This window comes from Bos javanicus, chromosome 3 (assembly GCF_032452875.1).
Source record: "Bos javanicus breed banteng chromosome 3, ARS-OSU_banteng_1.0, whole genome shotgun sequence".
In the NCBI taxonomy this organism is placed as follows: Eukaryota; Metazoa; Chordata; class Mammalia; order Artiodactyla; family Bovidae; genus Bos; species Bos javanicus.
The window spans coordinates 1893572-1918476 of NC_083870.1; the positions used below are offsets into that span (position 1 = coordinate 1893572).

The 24905-nt window shown below is 38.5% G+C and overlaps 1 protein-coding gene across 1 annotated transcript in view; it reads right to left on the minus strand.

Moving 5' to 3' along the window:
• The window catches only part of MAEL (maelstrom spermatogenic transposon silencer), a 56524-nt gene extending 38296 nt beyond the window's left edge, over positions 1-18228 (minus strand). Inside the window, exons 1-5 of the mRNA XM_061399511.1 lie at positions 17839-18228; positions 17498-17590; positions 16145-16244; positions 15045-15200; positions 12995-13036 (exon numbers count right to left, since the gene is read on the minus strand). Coding sequence (XP_061255495.1) covers positions 12995-13036; positions 15045-15200; positions 16145-16244; positions 17498-17590; positions 17839-17970 — 523 coding nt within the window. The 5' untranslated portion in view covers positions 17971-18228. The remainder of the gene's footprint in view (positions 1-12994; positions 13037-15044; positions 15201-16144; positions 16245-17497; positions 17591-17838) is intronic.
• Between the last annotated feature and the right edge of the window lie 6677 nt (positions 18229-24905).

Consider the following 24905-nt stretch of genomic DNA (forward strand, 5'->3'; position numbering starts at 1 on the left):
GCTTTAGCATCATTCCTTCCAAAGAACACCCAGGACTGATATCCTTTAGAATGGACTGGTTGGATCTCCTTGCAGTCCAAGGGACTCTCAAGAGTCTTCTTCAACACCACAGCTCAAAAGCATCAATTCTTTGGTGCTCAGCTTTCTTTATAGTCCAACTCTCACATCAATACATGATTACTGGAAAAACCGTAGCTTTGACTAGACGGACCTTTGTTGGCAAAGTAATGTCTCTGTTTTTGAATATGCTGTCTAGGTTGATCATAAATTCTCTTCCAAGGAGGAAGTGTCTTTAAATTTCATGGCTGCAGTCACCATTTGTAGTGATTTTGGAGCCCCCAAAAACAGTCTGACACTGTTTCCCCATCTATTTCCCATGAAGTGATGGGACCAGATGCCATGATCTTCGTTTTCTGAATGTTGAGCTTTAAGCCAACTTTTTCACTCTCCTCTTTCACTTTCATCAAGCGGTTCTTTAGTTCCTCTTCACTTTCTGCCATAAGGGTGATGTCATCTGCATATCTGAGGTTATTGATCCGGCAATCTTGATTGAAGCTTGTACTTCATCTAGCCCAGCGTTTCTCATGATGTACTCTGCATATAAGTTAAATAAACAGGGTGACAATATACAGCCTTGAAGTACTCCTTTCCCAATTTGGAACCAGTCTGCTGCTCCATGTCCGGTTCTAAACTGTAGCTTCCTGATCTGCATACAGATTTCTGAAGAGGCAGGTCAGGTGGTCTGGTATTCCCTTCTCTTTAAAAATTTTCCAGAGTTTGTTGTGGTTCACACTGTCCAAGGCTTTGGCATAGTCAAGAAAGCAGATGTTTTTCTGGAACTCTCTAGCTTCTTCAATGATCCAGTGGATGTTGGCAATTTGATCTCTGCTTCTTCAGCCATTTCTAAATCCAGCTTGAATACCTGGAAATTCACGGTTCATGTATTGCTGAAGCCTGGCTCAGAGAATTCTGAGCATTACTTTACTAGCATGTGAGATGAGTGCAAATGTGTGGTACTTTGAGCATTCTTTGGCATTGCCTTTTTTGGGGATTAGAATAAAAACTGACCTTTTCCAGTCCTGTGGCCACTGCTGAGTTTTCCAAATTTGCTGGCATATTGAGTGCAGCACTTTCACAGCATCATCTTTCAGGATTTGAAATAGCTCAACGGGAATTCCATCACCTCCACTAGTATTGTTCATAGTAATGCTTTCTAAGGCCCACTTGACTTCATATTCCAGGATGTCTGGCTCTGGGTGAGTGATCACACCATCATGATTATCTGGGTCATGAAGATTTTTTTGTATAGTTCTTCTGTGTATTCTTGCCACCTCTTCTTAATATCTTCTGCTTCTGTTAGGTCCATACAATTTCTGTCCTTTATCAAGCCCATTGTTGCATGAAATGTTCCCTTGGTATCTCTAATTTTCTTGAAGACATCTCCAATGTTTCCCATTCTATTGTTTTCCTCTATTTCTTTGCACTGATCACTGAGGAAGGCTTTCTTATCTCTCCTTGCTATTCTTTGGAACTCTGCATCCAAATGGGTATATCTTTGCTTTTTTCCTTTGCCTTTCACTTTTCTTGTATTAACAGCTATTTGTAAGGCTTCCTCAGACAACCATTTTGCATTTCTTTTCCTTGGGAATGGTCTTGATCCCTGCCTCCTGTACAATGTTACGAACCTCTGTCCATAGTTCTTCAGGCACTCTGTCTATCAAATCTAATCCCTTGAATCTATTTGTCACTTCTACTGTATAATGATCAAGAGATCAATCCAAAAAGAGGAATTAACAATTTTACATGCAATCAACATAGGAGCAATAATAATATAATGCAAATGCTAACAGTCATAGAGATTCAGGTTTGATCTCTGTGTTGGGAAGAGGAAGAAATGGGCCTCTGGGCCTGGAGAAGGAAATGGAAACCAATTCCAGGATTCTTGCTGAAACAAATCCCATGGACAGAGGAGCCTGGCAGGCTACAATCCATAGGGTCACAAGAGTCAGACACAACTGAGCAACTGAACAAGACACACGCACCAGCCATGAAAGGAGAAGTCAACAGTAACACAAGAGTGGGGACTTCAACATTACATTTATATCAACAGACAGATCATCCAAATTGAAATCAGTAAGAAACGCAGGTCTTAAATACACATTAGACAGACTTAACTGATACTTATAAGAACATTCCATCTGAAAGCAGCAGAATACAAATCCTTCTCAAGTGCACATGAAACATTCTCCAGGAGTGATCACAGGCTAGGCTACAAAGCAAGCTTGGGTAAAACTGCAATTACATCAATCTTTTCCAACCACAACACTAGAAGATTTTTTAAAAAATCAAGAAAAAAAAACCTCAGAGGATAAACAATATGCTGCTACATAACTAATGGATCATGGGGAAGAAAGAGGAAATAAAAAAATACTTAGAGATAAATGCAAACAAAAGCACGATGATCCAAATTTATGGGATGCATCAAAAGCAGTTCTAAGAGGGAAGTTTATAAGCAATACAATCTTATCTCAGGAAACAAGAAAAATCTGTCAAACAAAAAAATCTAACATTACACCTAGAGCAACCAGAGGAAAAAACAAAAACTTAAAATTAGCAGAAGGAAAGAAAGAGCAGAAATAAATGAAATGGAGACAAAACAATAAATTAAATAGAGACAAAATAAACAATAGACAAGGTCAATGAAACCAAAAGCTGGTTCTTTGAGAAGATAAACAAAATTGATAAACCTGTAGCTAGACTCATCAAGGAAAAAAGGGAGAGGGCTGAACTTAAAACTAGAAGTGAAATAAGAAGAAATTATAATGGATACCACAGAAATACAAAGGATCAAAGGAAGCTACTATGAGAAACTACACACCAATAAAATGGACAATCTAGAAGAAACAGACAAATTATTAGAAAAGTGTGTGCGTATCTGTGCTCAGTTGCTCAGTTGTGCTCGATTTTTGGAGACCTTATAGACTGTAGCCCACCAGGCTCCTCTGTCCATGGGATTTTCCAGGCAAGAATACTGGAGTGGGTTGCCATTTCCTCCTCCAGGGGGTCTTCCCACCCCAGGAATGGAACCCATGACTCCTGCACTGAGCCACCTGGGAAGCTTATTAGAAAAGTACAACCTTCCAAACCAGGAAGAAACATAAAATACAAACAGAACAATCATAAGTACTGAGATTGAAACTAATTAAAACACTCCCAACAAAGTTAAGTCCAGGACCAGATGGCATCACAGGCGAGTTCCATTAAACACTTAGAGCAGAGTTAGCATCTATCCATCTGAAACTATTCTGAAAAATGGCACAGGAAGGAACACTTCCAAACTCATTCTGAGGCCAAAATCAGGCAAAGAAGACACACAAAAATATTAGAGGCCACTATCAATGAACAAAGATGCAAAAACCTCAGTAAATACTAGCAAACTAAATCCAACAGTATATTAAAAGGATCATACAACATGATCAAATGGACTTATCCCAAAGATACAAGTATTTTTAAGTATCTCCAAGTCAGTGTGATGCACCCCATTTACAAATTAAAGAAAATCCATAAAAAAGTGGGCACAGATGGAATATACCTCAACATAATAAAGGCCATATGTGACAAATTCAACACCATATTCAATGGTGAAAAGCTAAAACATTCCCTCTAAGACCAGGAACAAAACAAGGATGTCTACTCTCACCACTTTTATTGAACATAGTTTGGGAGTCCTAGCCAGGGCAATCAAAGAAGAAAACAAAACGAATCCAAATTGGAAAAGTAGTAGCATAACCATCACTGTTTGCAAATGACATACTATACATAGAAAATCCTAAAGATGTTACCAGAAAACTTACTACAGTTCATTAATTCAGTAAAATTTTAGGAGACTAAATTAATACACAGAAATCTGTTGCATACTTACACACTAAGAAAAAAAGAACAGAAAGAAAAAATAAGGAAACCATCTCATTTGCCATCACATCAAAAAGAGTAAAATATCTAGGAATAAACTTAACCTAAGGAGGCAAACAATTAGAACTGGACATGGAATAACAGACTGGTTCCAAATAGGAAAAGGAGTACGTCAAGGCTGTATACTGTCACCCTGCTCATTTAACTTATATGCAGAGTACATCATGAGAAACACTGGGCTGAAAGAAGCACAAGTTGGAATCAAGATTGCCGGGAGAAATATCAATAACCTCAGATATGCAGATGACACCACCCTTATGGCAGAAAGTGAAGAGGAACTAAAAAGCCTCTTGATGAAGGTGAAAGAAGAGAGTGAAGAAGTTGGCTTAAAACCCAACAGTCAGAAAACGAAGATCATGGCATCTGGTCCCATTACTTCATGGGAAATAGATGGGGAAACAGTGGAAACAGTGTCAGACTTTGTTTTTTTGGGCTCCAAAATCACTGCAGATTGTGATTGCAGACGTGAAATTAAAAGATGCTTACTCCTTGGAAGAAAAGTTATGACCAACCTAGATAGCATATTCAAAAGCAGAGACATTACTTTGCCAACAAAGGTCCATCTAGTCAAGGCTATGGTTTTTCCAGTGGTCATGTATGGATGTGAGAGTTGGACTGTGAAGAAAGCTGAGCGCTGAAGAATTGATGCTTTTGAACTGTGGTGCTGGAGGAGATTCTTGAGAGTCCCTTGGACTGCAAGGAGATCCAACCAGTCCATTCTAAAGGATATCAGTCCTGGGTGTTCTTTGGAAGGAATGATGCTAAAGCTGAAACTCCAGTACTTTGGCTACCTCATGCAAAGAGTTGACTCACTGGAAAAGACTCTGATGCTGGGAGGGATTGGGGGCAGGAGGAGAAGGGGACAACAGAGGATGAGATGGCTGGATGGCATCACTGACTCAATGGACCTGAGTTTGTGTGAACTCTGGGAGTTTGTGATGGACAGGGAGGCCTGGCGTGCTGCAATTCATGGGGTCACAAAGAGTCAGACAGAACTGAGCAACTCAGCTGAACTGAAGGAGGCAAAAGACCTGTACTCTGAAAACTAGAAGGTGCAGAGGAAAGAAACTAAAGATGACACAGATAGATAATCCATGTTCTCAGATCTGAAGAATCAATATTGTCAAAATGATTATACTACCCAAGGTAGTGTACTGACTCAATGCAATCCCTATCAAATTACCAATGTCACTGTTTTAGAGGACTAGAAAACAAAAACAACCTTAAAATTTGTAGGCAGACACAAAAGACTCCAAAATAGCCAAAGCAATCTTAAGATGAACAGAGCTGGAGGAATCAGGCTCCCTGACTTTAGATTATACTATAAAGCTAAGGTCATCAAAACAGTATGGTACTCATACAAAAACACAGAACAATGGAATAGGATAAAAAGCCCAGAAATAAACCCACTCACCTATGGTCAATAATCTACAGCAAAGAAGGCAAGAATATACAGTGGATAAAGGACAGTCTCTTCACTAAGCGGTGCTGGGAAAAATGGCCAGACACATGTGACAGAACGATATAATATTAAAACATTCTTTAAAAATGTACACAAAAATAAGGTCCAAATGATTAAAAACCTAAATGTAAGACCAGATACTGTAAAACTCTTAAGCGGAAAACAGAACACTCTCTGACATAAATCATGGCAATATCTTTTTGGATCCACATCCTAATAACAATAAAAACAATAATGAACAAATAGGACCTAACTAAAAGCTTTTACACAGGCCTTCCCTAGTGGTCTAGTTGCTAAGACTCTAAGTTCCCAATGCAGGAAGCCCTGGTTTGACCTCTCATCAGGGAGCTAGATCCCATATGCTGCAACAAAGTTTGAAGATCCCCTGGACTACAACTAAGACCTGGCTCAACAAATACATAAATAAAAATAAACAAATATTTAAAAGCTTTTGCACAGCAAAGCAAACCATAAACAAAAACACAAGACAACCCACAGAATTAGAAAAAATATTTTCAAATGATGCAACCCACAAGACATTCCCTCAATCTACAAACAGCTCATGTTGCTGAATTAAAAAAAAAAAAAAAAAAAATGGGTGGAAGATCTTAATAAACATTTTCCCAAAGATGTACAGATGATCAAAACGCACAAAAAAGATGCTCAACTTTGATAATTATCAAAATGCAAATCAAAATTATAATGCAAATAAAAATTATCTCAATAATTTTTATTTTCAAAATTTGCATTATATAAATTTTAAAATAAATTTTATATTTTTATAAATCTTATAAAAACTGCATTACAAATTATAAAATTTCCATTATAATTTATTGCAAATTATATTATAAATTGTTATAATTTACAATATAAATTACTATAAATTTGCATTACAATTATAAAATGAATTTACACTATAATTTTGATTATAATTCAAATAAAAATTATAATGCAAATCAAAATCATCACCATCATCAAAATGTCTACAAACAGTAAATGCTGGAGAGGGTATGGAGAAAAAGGAACCTCCTACACTGTTGGTAAGAATGTAAATTGGTACAACCACTATGAAAGAAGTCTGGAGGTTTCTTAAAAAAACTAAAAAGAGAGTTGCCATATGATCTAAGAATCCTACTCTTAGGCATATATCCAGAGAAAACCATACTTTGAAAACATACATGCACTTCAATGTTCACTGCAGTACTATTTCCAATAGCCAAGAAATGGAAGCAACCTAAATGTCCATCAACAGATGAATGGATAAAGATGTGGTACATATATACAATGGAAAAAAAAAAAAGAATAAGATAATGCCATTTGGAGGGATTTACCCAGCATCCAGTGGTTAAGACTCTGCACTTCCACTGCAGAGGCACAGGTTTAATCCCAGGTTAGGGAACTGAAATACCACATTGTGTGCGGTGGGGAGAGGGGCCTCCCCCCAAAAATGCCATTTGCAGCCAATATGGATAGACCCATAGACAATCTCTATAACCTAGAGAGATTATCACACCAAGTGAAGTAAGCCAGACAAAGATATATATGGCATTGCTATATGTGGAATCTAAAAAAAGAAAAATGATACAAATGAACTTATTTACAAAATAGAAGCATATTCACAGATTTAGAAAACATACTTATGGCTACCAAAGGGGAAAGGTAAAGAGAGGAGGGATAAATTAGGAGTTTGGGATTAACATATACATAAGACACTACTTTGCCAACAAAGGTCCATCTAGTCAAGGCTATGGTTTTTCCAGTGGTCATGTATGGATGTGAGAGTTGGACCATAAACAAAGCTGAGCACTGAAGAATTGATGCTTTTGAACTGTGGTGTTGGAGAAAACTCTTGAGAATCCCTTGGACTGCAAGGAGATCCAACCAGTCTATCCTAAAGAATATCAGTCCTGGGTGTTCATTGGAAGGACTGATGTTGAAGCTGAAATTCCAATACTTTGGCCACCTCATGCGAAGAGCTGACTCATTGGAAAAGACCCTGATGCTGGGAGAGATTGGGGGCAGGAGGAGAAGGGGACGACAGAGGATGAGATGGCTGGATGGCATCACCGACTCGATGGACATGAGTCTGAGTGAACTCCAGGAGTTGGTGATGGACAGGGAGCCCTGGAGTGCTGCGGTTCATGGGGTTGCAAAGAGTCGGACACGACTGAGCTACTGAACTGAACTACTATATATAAAATTGATCATCAACAAGGATAGGGAACCCTACTCAATACTCTATAATAACCTGTATGGGAAAAGAATCTGGACAACAGATATACATGTGTGTACAACAATCAGTTTGTGTTCACCTGAAACTACCACAATGTTGTAAATCATGAGTGTGCTGTGTGTGCTAAGTTGCTTTAGTCCTGTCCAACTCTTGGCAACCCCATGGACTGCAGCCGATCAGGCTCCCCTGTCCATGGGATTCATCAGGTAGGAATCCTGGAGAGGGTTGCTGTGGCCTCCTCTAGGAGATCTTCTCAACCTAGGGATCAAACCCATGTCTCTTACCTCTCCTGCACTGGCACCTGAGTTTTTTATACCACTCGCGCCAGCTGGGAAGCCCAAATCAACTATATTCAAATATAAAATAAAAATTTAAAAAGAAGCTGTGATATATACATACATAGGACTACTACCCAGTCATTAAGAAAGAATAAAACATTGCTATTTGCTGTAACGGATGGACTTGGAGGACACTACGCCAAGTGAAATAAATCAGACCCAAGATCAGTACTGTATGTGGATCTAAAAATGACAACAAATTAGTGAATATAAAAGAAGACTATAAATATAGAGAACAAACCAGTGGCTTCCAGTGGGCAGAGGTGCAAGACAGGGGTGGGGGAATGGGAGGTACTAAGGATGAGGCATAATATATAGACTCAAGCATGTATTGTACAACATGGAGAATATAACCCACATTTTGTAATAACCAAAAGTGGAAAGTAATCTTTAAAAAATGTATAAAAATTAAAATAAAAATGCACAAACACTCCCCTAAAAAGCCCCCAAATCCTAAGATTAGAATCCTGTGATTCTAAATCAGGAGATTCTGAATCTCAATAGCCTTTCTGTGAAGCACGATAAATTGTATGTGGAAGAGCAAAGAAACAAGAACAGCCATAATATTCCAAAAAAAAACAAAGTAAAAATATTATGAAAATATTGTTTTAACAATATATGGGCACTAAAAAACAAGCAGATTAATAGGACAGAAGATATCCAAAAGACTCATGCATAAGCAGAAGTATGGCTTGACACAGGTGGCACTGCTCATGGGGACACACTGATCATTCGATAAATGAGACAGTGGATTACCCACAGGGAAAAGAAACGGAATCTCTACCTCACATCATACCCAAGTCAATTCCAACTGGAATAAGATCTTGGAACTATAAAATATCTTCATGGCCTTCAAGGACAAGGGAATTCTTTACCTGGGTTTAAGGATAAAATAAGTGTAACTCATTTGACCTTTCGGAAAAAATTTTTTTAGTTTTATAGGCATATTTAATAGATGATTTGTAAAGCAGGAGTCCATTTCACTGTTTATCTACTTGGATTTTGGAAGCGTAGTATTAATACCATGACTGAATTAAGATGGTGCCCATTATAGATGAGCATCCCCTTAGAGTTGGAGAAGGTGATGGCACCCCACTCCAGTACTTTTGCCTGGAAAATCCCATGGACGGAGGAGCCTGGTAGGCTGCAGTCCATGGGGTCACTAAGAGTTGGACACGACTGAGCGACTTCACTTTCACTTTTCACTTTCATGCATTGGAGAAGGAAATGGCAACCCACTCCAGTGTTCTTGCCTGGAGAATCCCAGGGACGGGGAGCCTGGTGGGCTGCCGTCTCTGGGGTCGCACAGAGTCAGAAACGACTGAAGTGACTTAGCAGCAGTAGCAGCAGCATCTCCTTAGAGTATGAGCGACTCCATGGACTGTAGTGATCAACAGACTGCATTCCTAATGCTGACTTTGCCTGAAATTTGCACTGTCTTGCAATGTTATGTGAAACTAATTACATAATTATCTTTGGAACTTAACCTCCCAATCCTTATTGTAACTACAAATTGGTTTACAAGATATTTAATGCGGTGTTATGTTTGTGAAAAAATACCATGTAATTCAAAAACACTATTGAATAGCAGATTACTCTGTGTAGTAGTTAAGTCCTTTAGGATAATTTTAATTGTGGTCATTTTATGATTCTCATTGCTGGAAGTTATTAAATCTTAGCAAGCATCACCAATATTAAATGTTGAAAATTCATTTAAACTTTAAAGTTGGAGCAATTGTCTGTGTTTGAACAGATGAAATAAAGACAGCTTTGTATGCCCAGAAAGTAAAACTGTACTAAATGCTAGCCAGTCTTAAGAGCCAAATATTTCTTTTTCTGTGTTAATAATCAAGATAATTAGTATGTGGCCATTTTGGTTAAAGGTTTTGGCTGCTGTAGAAATTTTATTTTAAATATACTTTGAATTATAAGAACAAAAAATGTTTGTATTTTTTTCCAGTTAACTGGAATGATTTCCAAATTTCTGCAAGTAAGGTAATTATAAGTTTAAAGCATTAAGCACTTATTGGTAAATAATGTATATATTCTCATTCTGAGAAATATAAATAGGTCAAGTGAAAATAAATTCTTTAAAGTTTACTACAAAAAAAGTAAAAGGGAATTCTTAAATAAGACCCCAAGTACCCACAAACTATCAGGGGACAAACTGATATATTTACTACATTAAAAATAAAAACTGCTCTAAATTAAAATACCCATAAGAGAAAAATGAAAACAGGTATCTGCACATGACTAAAATAATAAAAACAGATATACTATAAACTTCCATACACCAATAAAGATGACAAACAATCCAACAGAGAAATAGTGGGAAAGACGTCATTTAAAAAATACACAGAAATATACAGAATATGTGGGGCTTCCCTGATGGCTCAGAGTAAAGAATCTGCCTGCAATGAAGGAGACCTGGGTTCAGTCCCTGGGTTGGGAAGATGCCCTGGAGAAGGGAATGGCTACCCATTACAGCATTCTTTTTTTTTTTTTTTAATAAAACATGTATTTATTTGGCTGCCCCAGATCTTAGTTTCGGCATGTGGGGTCTAGTTCCCTGACCAGGGACTGACCCAGGCCCCGTGCATTGGGAGCACAGAGTCTTATTCACTGTACCACACGGGAAGTCCCCATTCTAGTATTCTTGCCTGAAGAATTCCATGAACAGAGGAGCTTGGTGGGGCAGTACATGGAGTTGCAAAGAGTTAGACACGACTGAGAAGTTCAAACAAGCAAAATAAAATACATTATTTAAATATGTACTTATCATAAAACTATTCATAAAACAAAGGAAATAAACACAAAATTCAGAACAGTGGTTCTCTTAAGGGGGGGATGAAATCAGAGAGAAATATAGGGGCCTTCAGTGATAACAGCAAAGTGCTATTTTTTCAGCTGACCGGCAGGTGCACTGCTGTTCATTAATATTCTTTAAATTTTAAGTGAATGTTATAATCTTTTTTATATGTGTATGAAGCTTCATTTTAAAAGCTGATAGACCTTCCATATAGGAAGCTGAAAGCAGTTTCTAAGGCTTGGCTCATGTTAAAGCAGAACTTATCTCTCAAAATGATTAACTATAAAAAGGAAAGAAGCAGAGTGCCTCTGGTGAAGCACTGGAGAATGAGAGGGCCCAAATATCCTACCCACCCCCGCACCCCCAACACACACACAGAACCTGAACTCCCATTCAGAGGAGCATTGTAGGGGTGGGCGGGACACGGGAGACTATCAAAATCTCTTCCACTTTTAAAATTCTTCAATGTAATGTGCTAAACCATAATGCCCATGAAGCCTTCACTTGGTCTCACACGTACTTCTTAAAGACCAGATAGCACAGGAGCATCAGGCAGATCTGAATGTACTGTCCTTAGCTATTAATCATGTGTATCTCTTTCAGTGTGTCATTGTGTGAGACATCAGCTGGATTACACTATCCTCGGTATCTTCAGTTATTCTGTTGACATAGCTGTCATTCTAATACAGTCATTTATCTTATTTAATTGATACATTCCCTAGGGTTATCAAATTGGCAATTTAAGACATGCTTAAATTGGTAAGCTCCAAGTATCTTAGGTTTCCTGAATGAAAAACACCGTGCTTCGTTTCAAACAGTGAAAAATAACTCGAGAAAACATTCCTGGAGACCTTAATAGGATTGTTTTCAAGAACCACACTTTCTATTAATCACTTAATTTTGAGACCATTGCAAAAATAAGTTTTTAAAATGATTTAAAAAAAAATTAATCAGAAACAAAATAAACAGTAAGGGGCATTCTCACAAATGAGTGTCTGGCATATAAGGATTCCAATGCATTCATGAGATGAACAAACCATAAACAGAGCTTAAGTAAAAAGGTGAAATTAATTCACCAGCTAAGTTTCTACTTTTACACTACTACCTATTTTGCCAAATAGCTTCAGACAATTTAACACTTGAGATGAGCTGGGTTCACATCTCAAAGATACAACAGCATTTTTATTCTATACATTTTTTTCACCCAAAGCTACATAAGAGAACTTACTAAAAGACTGCCTTAAACTCCTTATTCCAAAGCCCACGGCTCTGACTCAAAAAAACCAAACAAACAAAAAAGGGACTAACACATATTTTTTATTAAGACTGGGAAAAACTCAAAGAACACTATCAAAAATGAATAAGTATTACAAAACAGCTGCTTGTTAGAGCAGATTTGAAAAACTTATTTCTAATTTCAAACACTTCTACAGACTAGTTGTCTACATTTTTAAGAAAAAACTTTTAAACACTGACATTTTGAATAAAAACTAAAAAGCAAACCTATTATCCTGATTTTTACTTGAAAAGAGATAAAAAACTGGTTAAAATCTAGTTCCTAGAAAAGAGTACAAGAGGTCAGATTTACACAGACACATCCTTTGGTTGCAAGATACTTTACATAGAAACCTATGTACTATGTACTTTACATAGAAACCTATGTACTATGTACTTTACATAGAAACCTATGTACTCTTTTCTAGAAAAGAGTACAAGGAAAACCTGTTTTCCTCATCTGAAAAATCAATTCATAGCTGTTTCATCTGTTTAACACTATTGTTCTGTTACTTTAGAAGCATAAACTTTTCCCCCTTTACTTTTGAATGGACGTTTCCGTGAATAGCCCTCAATCTAGATAACCTTATACCTGTTAGAAGACCTACCTAAGCACCTGGCCAGTAAAAGCCACTGATCTTCAAGCCAAAGGATATAAGCAGAGGAAAAAAACAAACAAAACAGAAATAAAAACACAATCTCCATAAAAGGAAAATGACATTATTCTATCATTGCTTGTAATTTAAAATTTTTTAAGGCTTACATACACTACCACTTTTAAGAAGATTTACCAACAATAATTTAACATTATCTTCCCCCAGTGTTTTATGTGTCTGTTTAAAGAGCATCTTAACCAGGTAGCTTATATTCAATGCCTATATTCTATCCCACTCCTTTATACTTACTTGCAGCCTGACAATGAAAACGAAATCCTCGTGGAATTTCACCTGTAATTTAAAATATTTCATTGAGAGATGCAGAAATCCATAAGCTCTCAGTTGTACTACAGTAATATTCCATAGGATGACCATATCATAACAAAGGTAATTGCTATTGTTATGTGAAATTATAGAAGACTTAAACCTCACAGGAGTTTTTTCCTAACCCATGATATGATGACTATCAAAGAATCTTGGTATATTATTCACACTACTTAAAAAAGTTAGTCCTCACAGAGAAAGAAATACTACGTGAAGAAAATCTGTGCTAAAGGAGTCTTAGCCAGGAGTCCATAAAAAGGCCACAGTCCATGAGGCCCTTGATATACCAAGATAACTGACAAATTTCTCAGAGGAAAGTCTCCAAGTTCTGCCTTTTTAACGTTTTACACCTGCTCAAAAATTATCCTAAGCAGCAACTCTCATTAAGTAGGAAAATTTGTTTTCCTGTTATTTCAAAACAAGGAAAAGTGCTGGACTGTCCTAATGAATTTTAAAGCAACTGACAAAACCAAAGACGAAATTATTCTTTCCCCAAATAGTTCTCCCTATATATTCCTCATACTCCCCTAACTACTATCTACCAACTTGAGAACTGAATCAAATCCTATGTGTTCATTACTAACTGCTTTCGATGGAGTGGAATAGTAGGAATAATAATAGCTGAAAGTCTTTTAAATACTAGTCTATTTCCATACCATCTCCTGTATTCTTTAGAAAAGTAAAAGTGAAAGTCGCTCAGTCATGTCTGACTCTTGCGACCCCATAGGCTGTAGCCCGCCAGGCTCCTCTGTCCATGGGATTCTCCAGGCCAGAATACTGGAGTGGGTGGTCGTTTCATTTTCCAGTGGATCTTCCCAATCCAGTGATCGAACCCAACAGCTCTCCAACAGGTATTATCCCTACTTTACAATTAATAGGTTCAGAAAGGATAAATATTTTGCTCAAGGTTACAAGTCGACACCAAGTTAAAAACTAAGAACTGCTGAGGTGAAGGATGGGGTAAAGAAAGAAAAGAGCAAAGCTTTCAGGAAATTTTAAGACTACAGATAAGCAAACAGCAGGCTACAGATTTTTTCAGGCATTCTATCTGCTCAACTTTAATGCTTCAGTTCAGTTCAGTCGCTCGGTCGTGTCCAACTCTTTGCGACCCCATGAATCACAGCATGCCAGGCCTCCCTGTCCACCACCAACTCCCGGAGTTCACTCAAACTCATCTCCATCGAGTAGGTGATGCCATCCAGCCATCTCATCCTCTGTCGTCCCCTTCTCCTCCTGTCCCCAATCCCTCCCAGCATCAGGGTCTTTTCCAATGAGTCAACTCTTCACATGAGGTGGCCAAAGTACTGGAGTTTCAGCTTTAGCACCAGTCCTTCCAATGAACACCCAGGACTGATCTCCTTTAGAATGGACTGGTTGGATCTCCTTGTGGTCCAAGGGACTCTCAAGAGTTTTCTCCAACACCACAGTTCAAAAGCATCAATTCTTTAGCACTCAGCTTTCTTCACAGTCCAACTCTTACATCCATACATGACCACTGGAAAAACCATAGCCTTGATTAGACGGACCTTTGTTGGCAAAATAATGTCTCTGCTTTTGAATATGCTGTCTAGGTTGGCCATAACTTTCCTTCCAAGGAGTAAGCGTCTTTTAATTTCATGGCTGCAATCACCATCTGCAGTGATTTTGGAGCCCCCAAAAATAAAGTCTGACATTGTTTCCACTGTTTCCCCATCTATTTCCCATGAAGTGATGGGACCAGATGCCATGATCTTCGTTTTCTGAATGTTGAGCTTTAAGCCAACTTTTTCACTCTCCTCCTACTTTAATGCTTATTTGAGGTTAAAAGCTTAAACCAAAAACTCTGTCAACACTTCATTCTCAATAGTTTTCAAACAGTCTACATTTGAAGAACTCACCCATGCAACAGCTTTTAAGAAAAATACTACCACTGAATAAGATCAATATAAAAAAGTAACTTTTTAACATCTAGCATCTACTCTAATTGGCTACTTACCAGGATTTATAAAACTGTGGAAATCTGCCATAATACCTTCTTGGAGAGAATATTTAACACAGCCTATTTCACAAGGGAGGAAGCGCTGTTCACAGTGAGGAGGTAGCTCGCCATGGCTAAAAATATTCAAAAAATAAAAAATGCCTCCAAGGAGAGCTTTAAAAAAAAAAAAAAGACAACACAAACAGATAAGCATCTCAAGATATACTCCTTGATAAAAACAAGAGTTTTAGAACCTTTCTCCTTCTGTTCCTATATTTCTAAATGAATTAGAAAAGAGAAAATAAATCAGGTGTATCAGATAAATAAATTTTTATAACATTTACCAAGGATTAAAGCAGTAACCATTCTTTGCATGAAATAACAAAATTATTCAAACTTACAGCTAGCTCTACATAACTTAGCTATGCATAAGACTTAAATGTGAGTAATGACTTAAGAAAAGCTGTGACCCATATTCGAGAAATATAAGGGTATGGAAAATAAAGCCAAGTAGAGTCAGTATAGAAAAATTCTAGTACAAACTATGGACACTTTAGTTCACTCTTTACCTTTTACCAATACACACAAGACCACTTACACATTCTCTAAAGGAATAAAGAAATGTGAGAATGTAAGAAGGGTATTATTTACCAGGATTGGCCACACTTAAGGAGTGCTCAAGATTAGTAAGTTTTTAACAAAGTCAGAACACATTTAATTAAAAAAGAAACAAAAACAAAAAACAGCCAAAAGGAACAGCAAGGACTCTGATTAACTATATTCTTTGCTGTCCTAGGCTCAATTTATCTTTATTTTTAAAACAAGCATATTTAAGTGTCTAGCTATAAACACTCGAATTCAAAAAGTACGTCTAATAACATATGAAATGGTAGAAATCAAGAGACCAGATTTTTGTTTTAAAAAAAAAAAAAACCCAGTATTACTTCAACAAATGCATATTACCTGATCTTTTACAACTTTAGTGCCATCATGTTTGAACACCATAGTCAATTACTTTGAAATGCAGAATTAAAATGAAGACAAGTTTACTGATAAACATAATGTAGAATTTTAAGTGCCCAAATTTATATAAGCAAAACACTGTAGGATTACTCTACCTTGATCACTTTTTAGAGACAAGCCTGACAGATCCGGGGGTGAAACATTCTGCTTTGGTACAAGCATGCCTGGCTTCCTCAATGGGGTGCAAACAGGTTTCTAAAGAGAAAGGTAATCATTGACCATATATTTAAACTCTTGCCCACTTTATATCATATACTTAAATTTAGCAAAATAACTTTGAAACAACCCATAGATTACTTTAATAACCACTCCAAGCCAGTAAACCCAATGAGTACATAAATAATGCTTATAACACCTACACCCAAAGGCAGAGGATGGCAAAATCTAAAAATATTTTAAATCAAGGGGCTAGGTGGTAAATAACCAATCCAATTATTGTTGAAAGCCATTTCCCCACTACTGATAATCTAATCCTATGGAGTCACATAACGCATGCCTGTCCAGTGGCCAAAAGAATATCATTTGCCAAAGTACTCCAATACTGTTTTTTCCTCACTCAAAGTAAAAACCAGATTGTGTTGACTTCAAGTCTCAATGATGTATATGTAGAACATTACTTTTATTTTGAAGGGAAATAAGAAACTGTAGTGAAAAGAAGACAAAAAAAAATAGGGGCTCACAAATATAATTAAGTATTAATACGAATTCAACTGAGTAAAGCTTCTACTCAAACATAAATCCATAATATAAAAATCTCTCAAACCTAAATCAAGCAAAACTACTGAATTTCAATCCAATGTTAGCAGTTTATAATAAGAACAGAATTTTTGCTATGTCAGAATGGGAAGAATACAGAGGAAGGGGGTAAAATTCCACATTTACCTTGCCTTTTCCACATATGAATAAGCAACAGATTTTATTCAGCGCTTTAACATTTTGCTACACAGACATAAATTCAAATAAACTTTATTCAACTCTTACCTTTTAAGGCACACAAAACATTAATCAACATTCCCAGATACTGTTATTTCAATATTTTAAACACAGACTGGTGTCATTCAAAAAGAGAGAATGGACCAAACTACTGTTAAACACCTGAAAAAGATTCTTCAATCATAAAAGAATTCACAAGGACCCTTAGAGGCGATCTAGTACAAATCCTAAATATCAACACTCCCTTTTGCTAATCAAGGTTTATTGGTTGCAGGCTTCGTACTGGGATTTTCCCTGGCCTTCACCATCAAACGAAATCAACGTGCGCCCTAGTTCAGGAGCCTGCTCGTTTTTCAGCAAGCATTCTGACGCCAAGAAAAAAAATGAAAAACTCTTTTGCACTCACCCAAATCACCCAGTCGTCTACTCTTGACATTAATCCATTCACTCATCCAGCATTTACTGAGCATGCCTACCTGTGAGGCAGGTGGCTGCTCTTCTCCGGTTAACTTTACCTGTTTCTCCGAAGGCCCGGAGTCCTTCCCTTGGGCAGCTCTCCACTCTCGAGCCATTTCTGCATATTTCTCCTTTTCCTCCTCCTTCAGGAGCTTGAGGAGATGGAAAGGGAAAACAAGCAGCAGCAGTGAGGGCCTAGTGCCCGGGGCCCGGCAAGCAGACGCCTGGACACTACTGGGAGGCGGTTCCGGCGTCGGTTTGCCCTCGACTGGGGACGGGGAGCTTCCTCCCCCTCCAGCAGGGCCCAGGGGTCACTGGCCTTCTCAAGGCCTCTGTCCCTCCCGCCTTACTCTCCCACTTGCCAACTGCCTGGCCCCGGGCCATGGGCCTCCAGCCTTACCGCCCAGTCAGCGGAACAGTAGGGGATGGCATCGGCGACGCGAGCCACAGGCAGGCCTCTCCGCCGTAGTTCAGGGATCTTTTCCTGCACGAAGAAATAGTAGGCATTGCGGCTGGCCCTGCGGTTCGGCATGGTGAGCGTAGCCAGGCCTTGAAGCGAGCCTGAGACAGCACCAGCAGCCGGCGCCCTCGCCGGGCTCCCGCCCTTAGTAACCGAGGCTGTGGCCTGCACGCGCAGGTCCTCAGCTCTCAGCCAATCAGGGCGCGGTGCGCAGGCGCATCGGCCTCTCCAGGAGAAAAACAGCCTGAGACCGGAAGACTCCGCCTCGTGCGACCTTGGAGGCGGGGTTGAGGGAGAGCTAGGGCACGGGTGCCAAGCATTCTGATTGGTGGAGATGAGTCGGTGGGGGGGTGTTGTCACGAGGATGGCGTGGAGAAATTTCTGTACATTATTGCGTAATATCCTTCAAAGTAGGTAAAGAGGACCAGCCAGTGCTTCAGGTTCTTCCATGCTTTACGGTTCGGTTCAGTTCAGTCGTTCAGTCCTGTCCGGCTCTTTTCGACCCCATGGACCACAGCATGCCAGGCCTCCCTGTCCATCACCAACTCCTGGGAGTTTACTCAAACTCATGTCCATTAAATTGGTGATGCTATCCAGCCATCTCGTCCTCTGTCGTCCCTTTCTCCTCCCGCCTTCAATCTTTCCCAGCATCAGGGTATTTCCCAATGAGTCAGTTCTTCGCATCAGGTGGCCAAAGTATTGGAGTTTCAGCTTCAGCATCAGTCCTTCCAGTGAATATTCAGGACAGATTTCATTTCGGGTGGACTGGTTGGATCTCCTTGCAGTCCAAGGGACTCTTGAGTCTTCTCCAACACCACAGTTCAAAAGCATCAATTCTTCCATGCTCAGCTTTCTCTATAGTTCAACTCTCACATCCATATATAACTACTGGAAAAACCAGAGCCTTGACTAGGCAGACCTTTGTTGGCAAAGTAGTGTCTTGGCTTTTTGATATTTTATCTAGGTTGGTCCTAACTTTTCTTCCAAGGGGGAAGCATCTTTAAATTTCATGGCTGCAGTCACCATCTGCAGTGATTTTGGAGCCCCCCAAAATAAAGTCTGTCACTGCTTCCACTGTTTTCTCATCTATTTGCCATGAATTGATAGGACCAGATGCCATGATCTTAGTTTTCTGAATGTTGGGCTTTAAGCCAACTTTTTCACTCTCCTCTTTCACTTTCATCAAAAGGCTCTTTAGTTCTTCTTCGCTTTCTGCCATAAGGGTGGTGTCATCTGCATATCTGAGGTTATTGATATTTCTCCCGGCAATCTTGATTCCAGCTTGTGCTTCTTCCAGCCCAGCATTTCTCATGATGTACTCTGCATATACGTTAAATAAGCAGCATGACAATATACAGCCTTGACGTACTTCTTTTCCTATTTGGAACCAGTCTGTTGTTCCAGGTCTAGTTTTAACTGTTGCTTTTTGACCTGCATACAGATTTCTCGAGAGGCAGATCAGGTGGTCTGGTATTCCCGTCTTTTGAAGAATTTTCCAGTTTGTGGTGATCCACACAGTCAGAGGCTTTGGCATAGTCAATAAAGCAGAAATAGGTGCTTTACAGTTGTAAGGGGGCTTTCCTCATAGCTCAGTCAGTAAAGAATCTGCCTGTAATGCAGGAGACCTGGGTTAGATTCCTGGGCCAGGAAGATCCCATAGAGAAGGAAATGGTAATCCATTCCAGTATCCTTGCCTGGAAAATCCCATGGACAGAGGAGCCTGGCGGGCTACAGTCCACAGGGTCGCAAGAGTCGGAGATGACTTAGCAACTAAACAACCACCACCACCATGGTTGTAAGGGGCCAACTCTGTGCCAAGACTGTGAAAGGTCTTGGGTGGACAGAGGGAGGAACACCACAAATGAGATCTTTTCCCTCAAAAAGTTTATAGTCTAATGGGGGGAGGGGCAGGTAAGATGACAAAAGCAAGAGAACCAACCAGAATGATTTGATTTGGTTTCCGCCCTGATTCTTAAACATTACTTAAGAATATGGTTTTTAAAAAGTTTTTCATAAGTATTATAAAGGAAACACAGTAAGAGGCTGGGATGTTAAATACCATCCTTGAATAAAGTTTTATAGATTTCCTCATAAAGGTCTGATTCATTTTATTCCTTTGTTAGTTTTATTCCTAGAATGTATATAGAAGTATTATACATGTTTCTTTTTTCCATTATGTTTTCTAATTAGTTACTGATGATGTGTAGAGAAACATATTGATTTTAGTGTTAATCTTGTGTATTGAGACACTGCTGAATTCTCAAATTGATTCAAATAGTGTCAGTCAATTTTCTTGGATTTTCTTGGATATGTGCTTCCCAGAGAACTGTCTGTCTCTATTTGGTTAAGTATGTGTATGCATGTTGTATATATATTTTTTAAAAGCAAGAACAAGATTTTAAAATATTTTTAAATGCTTTTTGTGCATCTTCTCAGATGACCATGTGGTTTTATCCTTTGTTTAGTACAGTAAATGATATTGCTATATTTTTCTGTTAAAGCATCCTACCATTACTACTACTATAACCTCTTCTCAATCATGCTTGGCATTGTTTATTTTTTAAAGTATACTCAATGTGGGATTTTTGCCTCCTTGATTGAAATGATATTAAATGATGGATTTTTTCCATGCGATCCTTACAAAATGTTGGTATAAGCAACCATAAAATGAACTGCCATCTTTTTCTCTGTTCACTTTGAAGAACAATGGCATTATATATTCCTGGACAATTTGAAAGAACTTCACTAATAAAACGCTTTGATCCTAGTATATCTATGGAGAATGGAGTTGACCTTTGATTACCATTTCAGTATTTTGCATGGTTATTACTCTTTAGGTTTCCCCACTTTCCTTCAGCTAATTTTGGTAATATTCCTCTTTAGAAAATTGTTTCATTTAGGTTTCCACTTATAGTGCTGTAAAATGTAGGCAAGGATGTGACACAACTAGGGTTTTCATACTGTGACAGTATCTTATACAGATAAACTTACATTTACCATCAGACCCAGAACTTCCATTCATTTAGGAGAAATGAAAAAAAAAAAAAAACAACACTTGGAAATGAATTTTCATAGCAGCTCTATTTGTAAGAGCCTCAAACTGGACAACCCAGATGATCATTAAAAGAGGAATTGATTTTAAAATTGTGGTATATCCTTATTAGCTACCCTGGTGGCTCAGATGGTGAAGAGTCAGCCTGTAATGCAAGAGACCTGAGTTTGATCCCTGGGTTGGAAAGAGCCCTTGGAGTAAAGAAAGCCTACCCACTCCAGTATTCTTGCCTGGAGAATCCCTTGGACAGAGGAACCTAGTGGGCTACAGTCCATGGGGTTGCAAAGAATCGGACACGACTGAGTGACTAACACGCTGCTATTCAGGAAAGAAATGCAATGAACTGTTGATATTTAACATGGATGAATTGCAGGATAATTTCATGGAGTGAAAAAAAGAATATATAAAAGGATAGATAGATATCTTGATTCCATTTATACAAAACTCAAGAAAAGGCCAAACTATTGTATAGAAATAAGACAAACAGTTGTTTAGTTGCTAAGTGGTGTCCGACTCTTTGCAACGCTGCCCCTGCCCACCCCTCCCACCCCCCCGCATCTGCCCCAGGGATTTCCCAGGCAAGAATACTGGGGTGGGTTGCCATCTCCTTCTCCAGGGGATCTTCCCAGACCCGGGATGGAACCTGTGTCTCCTGCATTGACAGGCAGATTATTTACCACTGAGCCACCAGGGTTGCTCAAATCAGCAGTTGCCTAGGGCTAAGAGGTAGAGGAAGGGGATTGACTGAGATTGGAGAAGGAAATGGCAACCCACTCCAGTGTTCTTGCCTGGAGAATCCCAGGGACTGGGGAGCCTGGTGGGCTGCCGTCCATTGGGTCGCACAGAGTCGGACACGACTGAAGTGACTTAGCAGCAGCAGCGAGAGGTAGAGGGAGGGGACTGACTGCGAACTGACAAGAGAACTCCTGGGTTGTCAGAAATATTTTATACCTTGATTATGGCAGTAGTGGTTACAAGTGGCATATCGTTATCAAAATTTCTCAAATACTATATTTAAAAGGTGTGCATTTTACTGTGTGTAAATTATACTTCAATAAAGTTGATTTAAAAAACAAGACTTATTGGCATAAAATACTTATAATATTTATTTATAATTTAAAACATACATATTCTAATATTGCTTTCCCTTTTCATTCCTAATATTATTACTACCTCATGTCTTTTTTTCCTCTTGCAAATGTTTATTTTACTGATCTTAAAAAAAAAAAACAAAACAGCTTTGGGTTTTATTTATGAACTTTACAGTTTTCCTGTTCCTTTTTATTTCTGCTTTAAGTTTATGGAGTCCCTCTGTGTATCTCCTTTGGGCTATTTTGTGGTTCTTTTTCTAGTTTCTTGAATAAAAAGCTTCATTCAAGTATTTTCAGTTTCTGTTTACTATCGTTCTAGGTTTCTTATTTTTCCTTTTTCTGCTTTAGATGGATTGATCAGTATTTTTTACTCTGCGTTTTCTTACACTGGTTTCAAGTCATGCTTTCTATTTTGCTTCATTCTGTAGCTATCTATATTTTTAAGATAGTTGTTTTAAAACATATTTTTATAACAATTTATACAGTTAGCAGGTATCCACATCCATTCTTCTCAAATAGACAAGAAGCTTAGAAAACTATTGCTTCCCCTCACTTAGTATCCCAACTCACTGCTCCACCATTCCACTTGTTATTATCTGGGATTTTAGTTTCAGATTGTTTTTTTATACCAAGGTTGAGACATGTTGGAAGTATAGTAAATTAAATACATATATCTAAAGCATACAACTAGATGAGTTTTAACATATGTGTACAGCTGTGAAACCATGGCCACCATCAAGATAATAAACATATCCACCCCCAAAAGTTCTCTTACTACCCCCTTAGGCTCCTTGAAGTTGCCCCACAATCACTGATACTCTGTTCATTTGTTTTTCCTTCAGTCTTTGTTCTCTGTGTTTTATTTTTCAGTTTCTACTGTTTCTTCATGTTTACTAACCTTTTCTTTTGAGAGATCTAATTTGCTACTAAACCCATCCAGTATATTTTTTTGTATCAGATCATTTAGTTTTCATGTCTAGAATTTTATTTAAATCTTTCTTATGTCTTCCATATTTCTACTTAACATGGTCGATCTGTCTTCTACCTTTAACATGTAGTGTATTATAGTAACTACTGACTGTCTTTGTCCACTCATTCCATCATCTAGGTCATTTCTGGGTCTGTTTCTACTGGTTGATTTTTCTTATTATTATGGGTTTTATTTTGTCCTGCTTCTTTGTAAGCTTGGCAATATTTGGTTGGATGACCGTTGTAAATTTTACCCTGTTGGATGCTGCATGTTTTTCTAATAAATATTCTTGTGCTTTGTATTATGTTTTTGGAAACAATTTGGGTCTAGTTTTACCTCCTTTTGAGGTTTGCTTTTATGCTTAGTTATTCAGATTTAGAGCAACCTTTAGGACTAATTTTCTCCTCTGCTGATATAACATGCTTCTGAGTATTGTGCTGATAACCCATGAATTTGCAGGGTTTTCTTCCACTTTGGCTAATGGAAACGCAGACTATTTCTAGCCCTGTGTGAATTTCAAGGATTGTTCCTTCCAGTCCTTTCAGGTTGTTCTTTCCCTGGCACTGTATAGTTTCCTCCCACACATGCACTCATCAGTATTCAGCTGCAGCTCCAAGGGAGATCCTCAGCAGATTTCCAGAACTCTTCTTTATGCTGCTCTCTTTGTCTGGTACTCTGCCCTGTGAACTCTAGCCACCTTGGCCTACCTAGACAACAAACTCCATCTTTCAAGGAGGCCACAGGGCTCTGCCTAGGTTACTACTCTTGATTCTGGATTCTGGATACTCTCTCTGAGCAGCAACCTGGGGCAATCACAGGGCTCACCCTGTTTGCTTCTGTTCTCTCAGGGATTATTCGCCTCTGCTCCCTGATGTCATTTCTGAAAAGATTGTTTCATATATTTTGACCAGTTGATAAATTCATTTCCTGTTATTCCATCTCGGCTCAGATTGCTTTATCTTATTTTAAACACTTAAAATAATACTCGGATTTAACTGTTAAATGTTTAGATAGGTGATCAGAGGCAAATCTTTCTGAGATGTCATTTAAAATGAGAAAGAATGCAAAAGTATGGAGCTAGTCATGTTAAGAGTTGAAGAAGTGCATTCCAGACAGAGGGAACAGTGTATGAAAAAGCCTCACACAATAAAGAGCTTGGTGAATCCTCAGAACAAACAGAAGGTTGGTTGGTGTTGCTGAAGTGTATCCAGTCAGGTGGAGTGTGGTGCTTACTGAGGATGGAGTGACCAGCGACGACCTGGACATGGCCAGTATCAGGGGTTCAAGTATTATCCTAAGGATGTTGGTGGTCATTTAAGAGATTTTTTAAGTGTCACATGGTTTAGAGTTTAAGAAGGTCACTCTTGATGCTAGTCCGAGAACAGTTTCAAATCAAGAATGGGCATGAGGAGATGAGTTAAAAGGTTCCTTCAGGAGTCCATGTGAAATGATGATGACCTAGAACAGAGACATGGAGCAGACATGGAGAGGTGACCATGGTTTTAACTGCACTTTGTGGAAAAATAGAACTAGCTGATGGATTGGTTATAAACTGAGAGAAAGGGAGGAATACTAGGCTTTCTAGTACCAAAGAGGGTCTGCTCCTCATACTACTATTATCTGCTCCTCTCCTTCTTTGTTACAACTGATTTTTTTCTGGTTTTACTTAAGATCCTATGTAAACAGAATAGTGTTCCCCTCTTACCAGCCACATGGATCTTCCTATTCAGAAATTCTACAGGGTGGCAGGTTTTTGTTTGGGGCATGCATGGCAAGGGGAGGGGAGTCAAGAATTCAGTTATGGATGTTAATTTTGAAATGCCTATTATACATTCAAGATGTAAAGCAGTCAATCGGCTATCTATCTGGAGTTCTGGGCTAGCAATAGAATCTG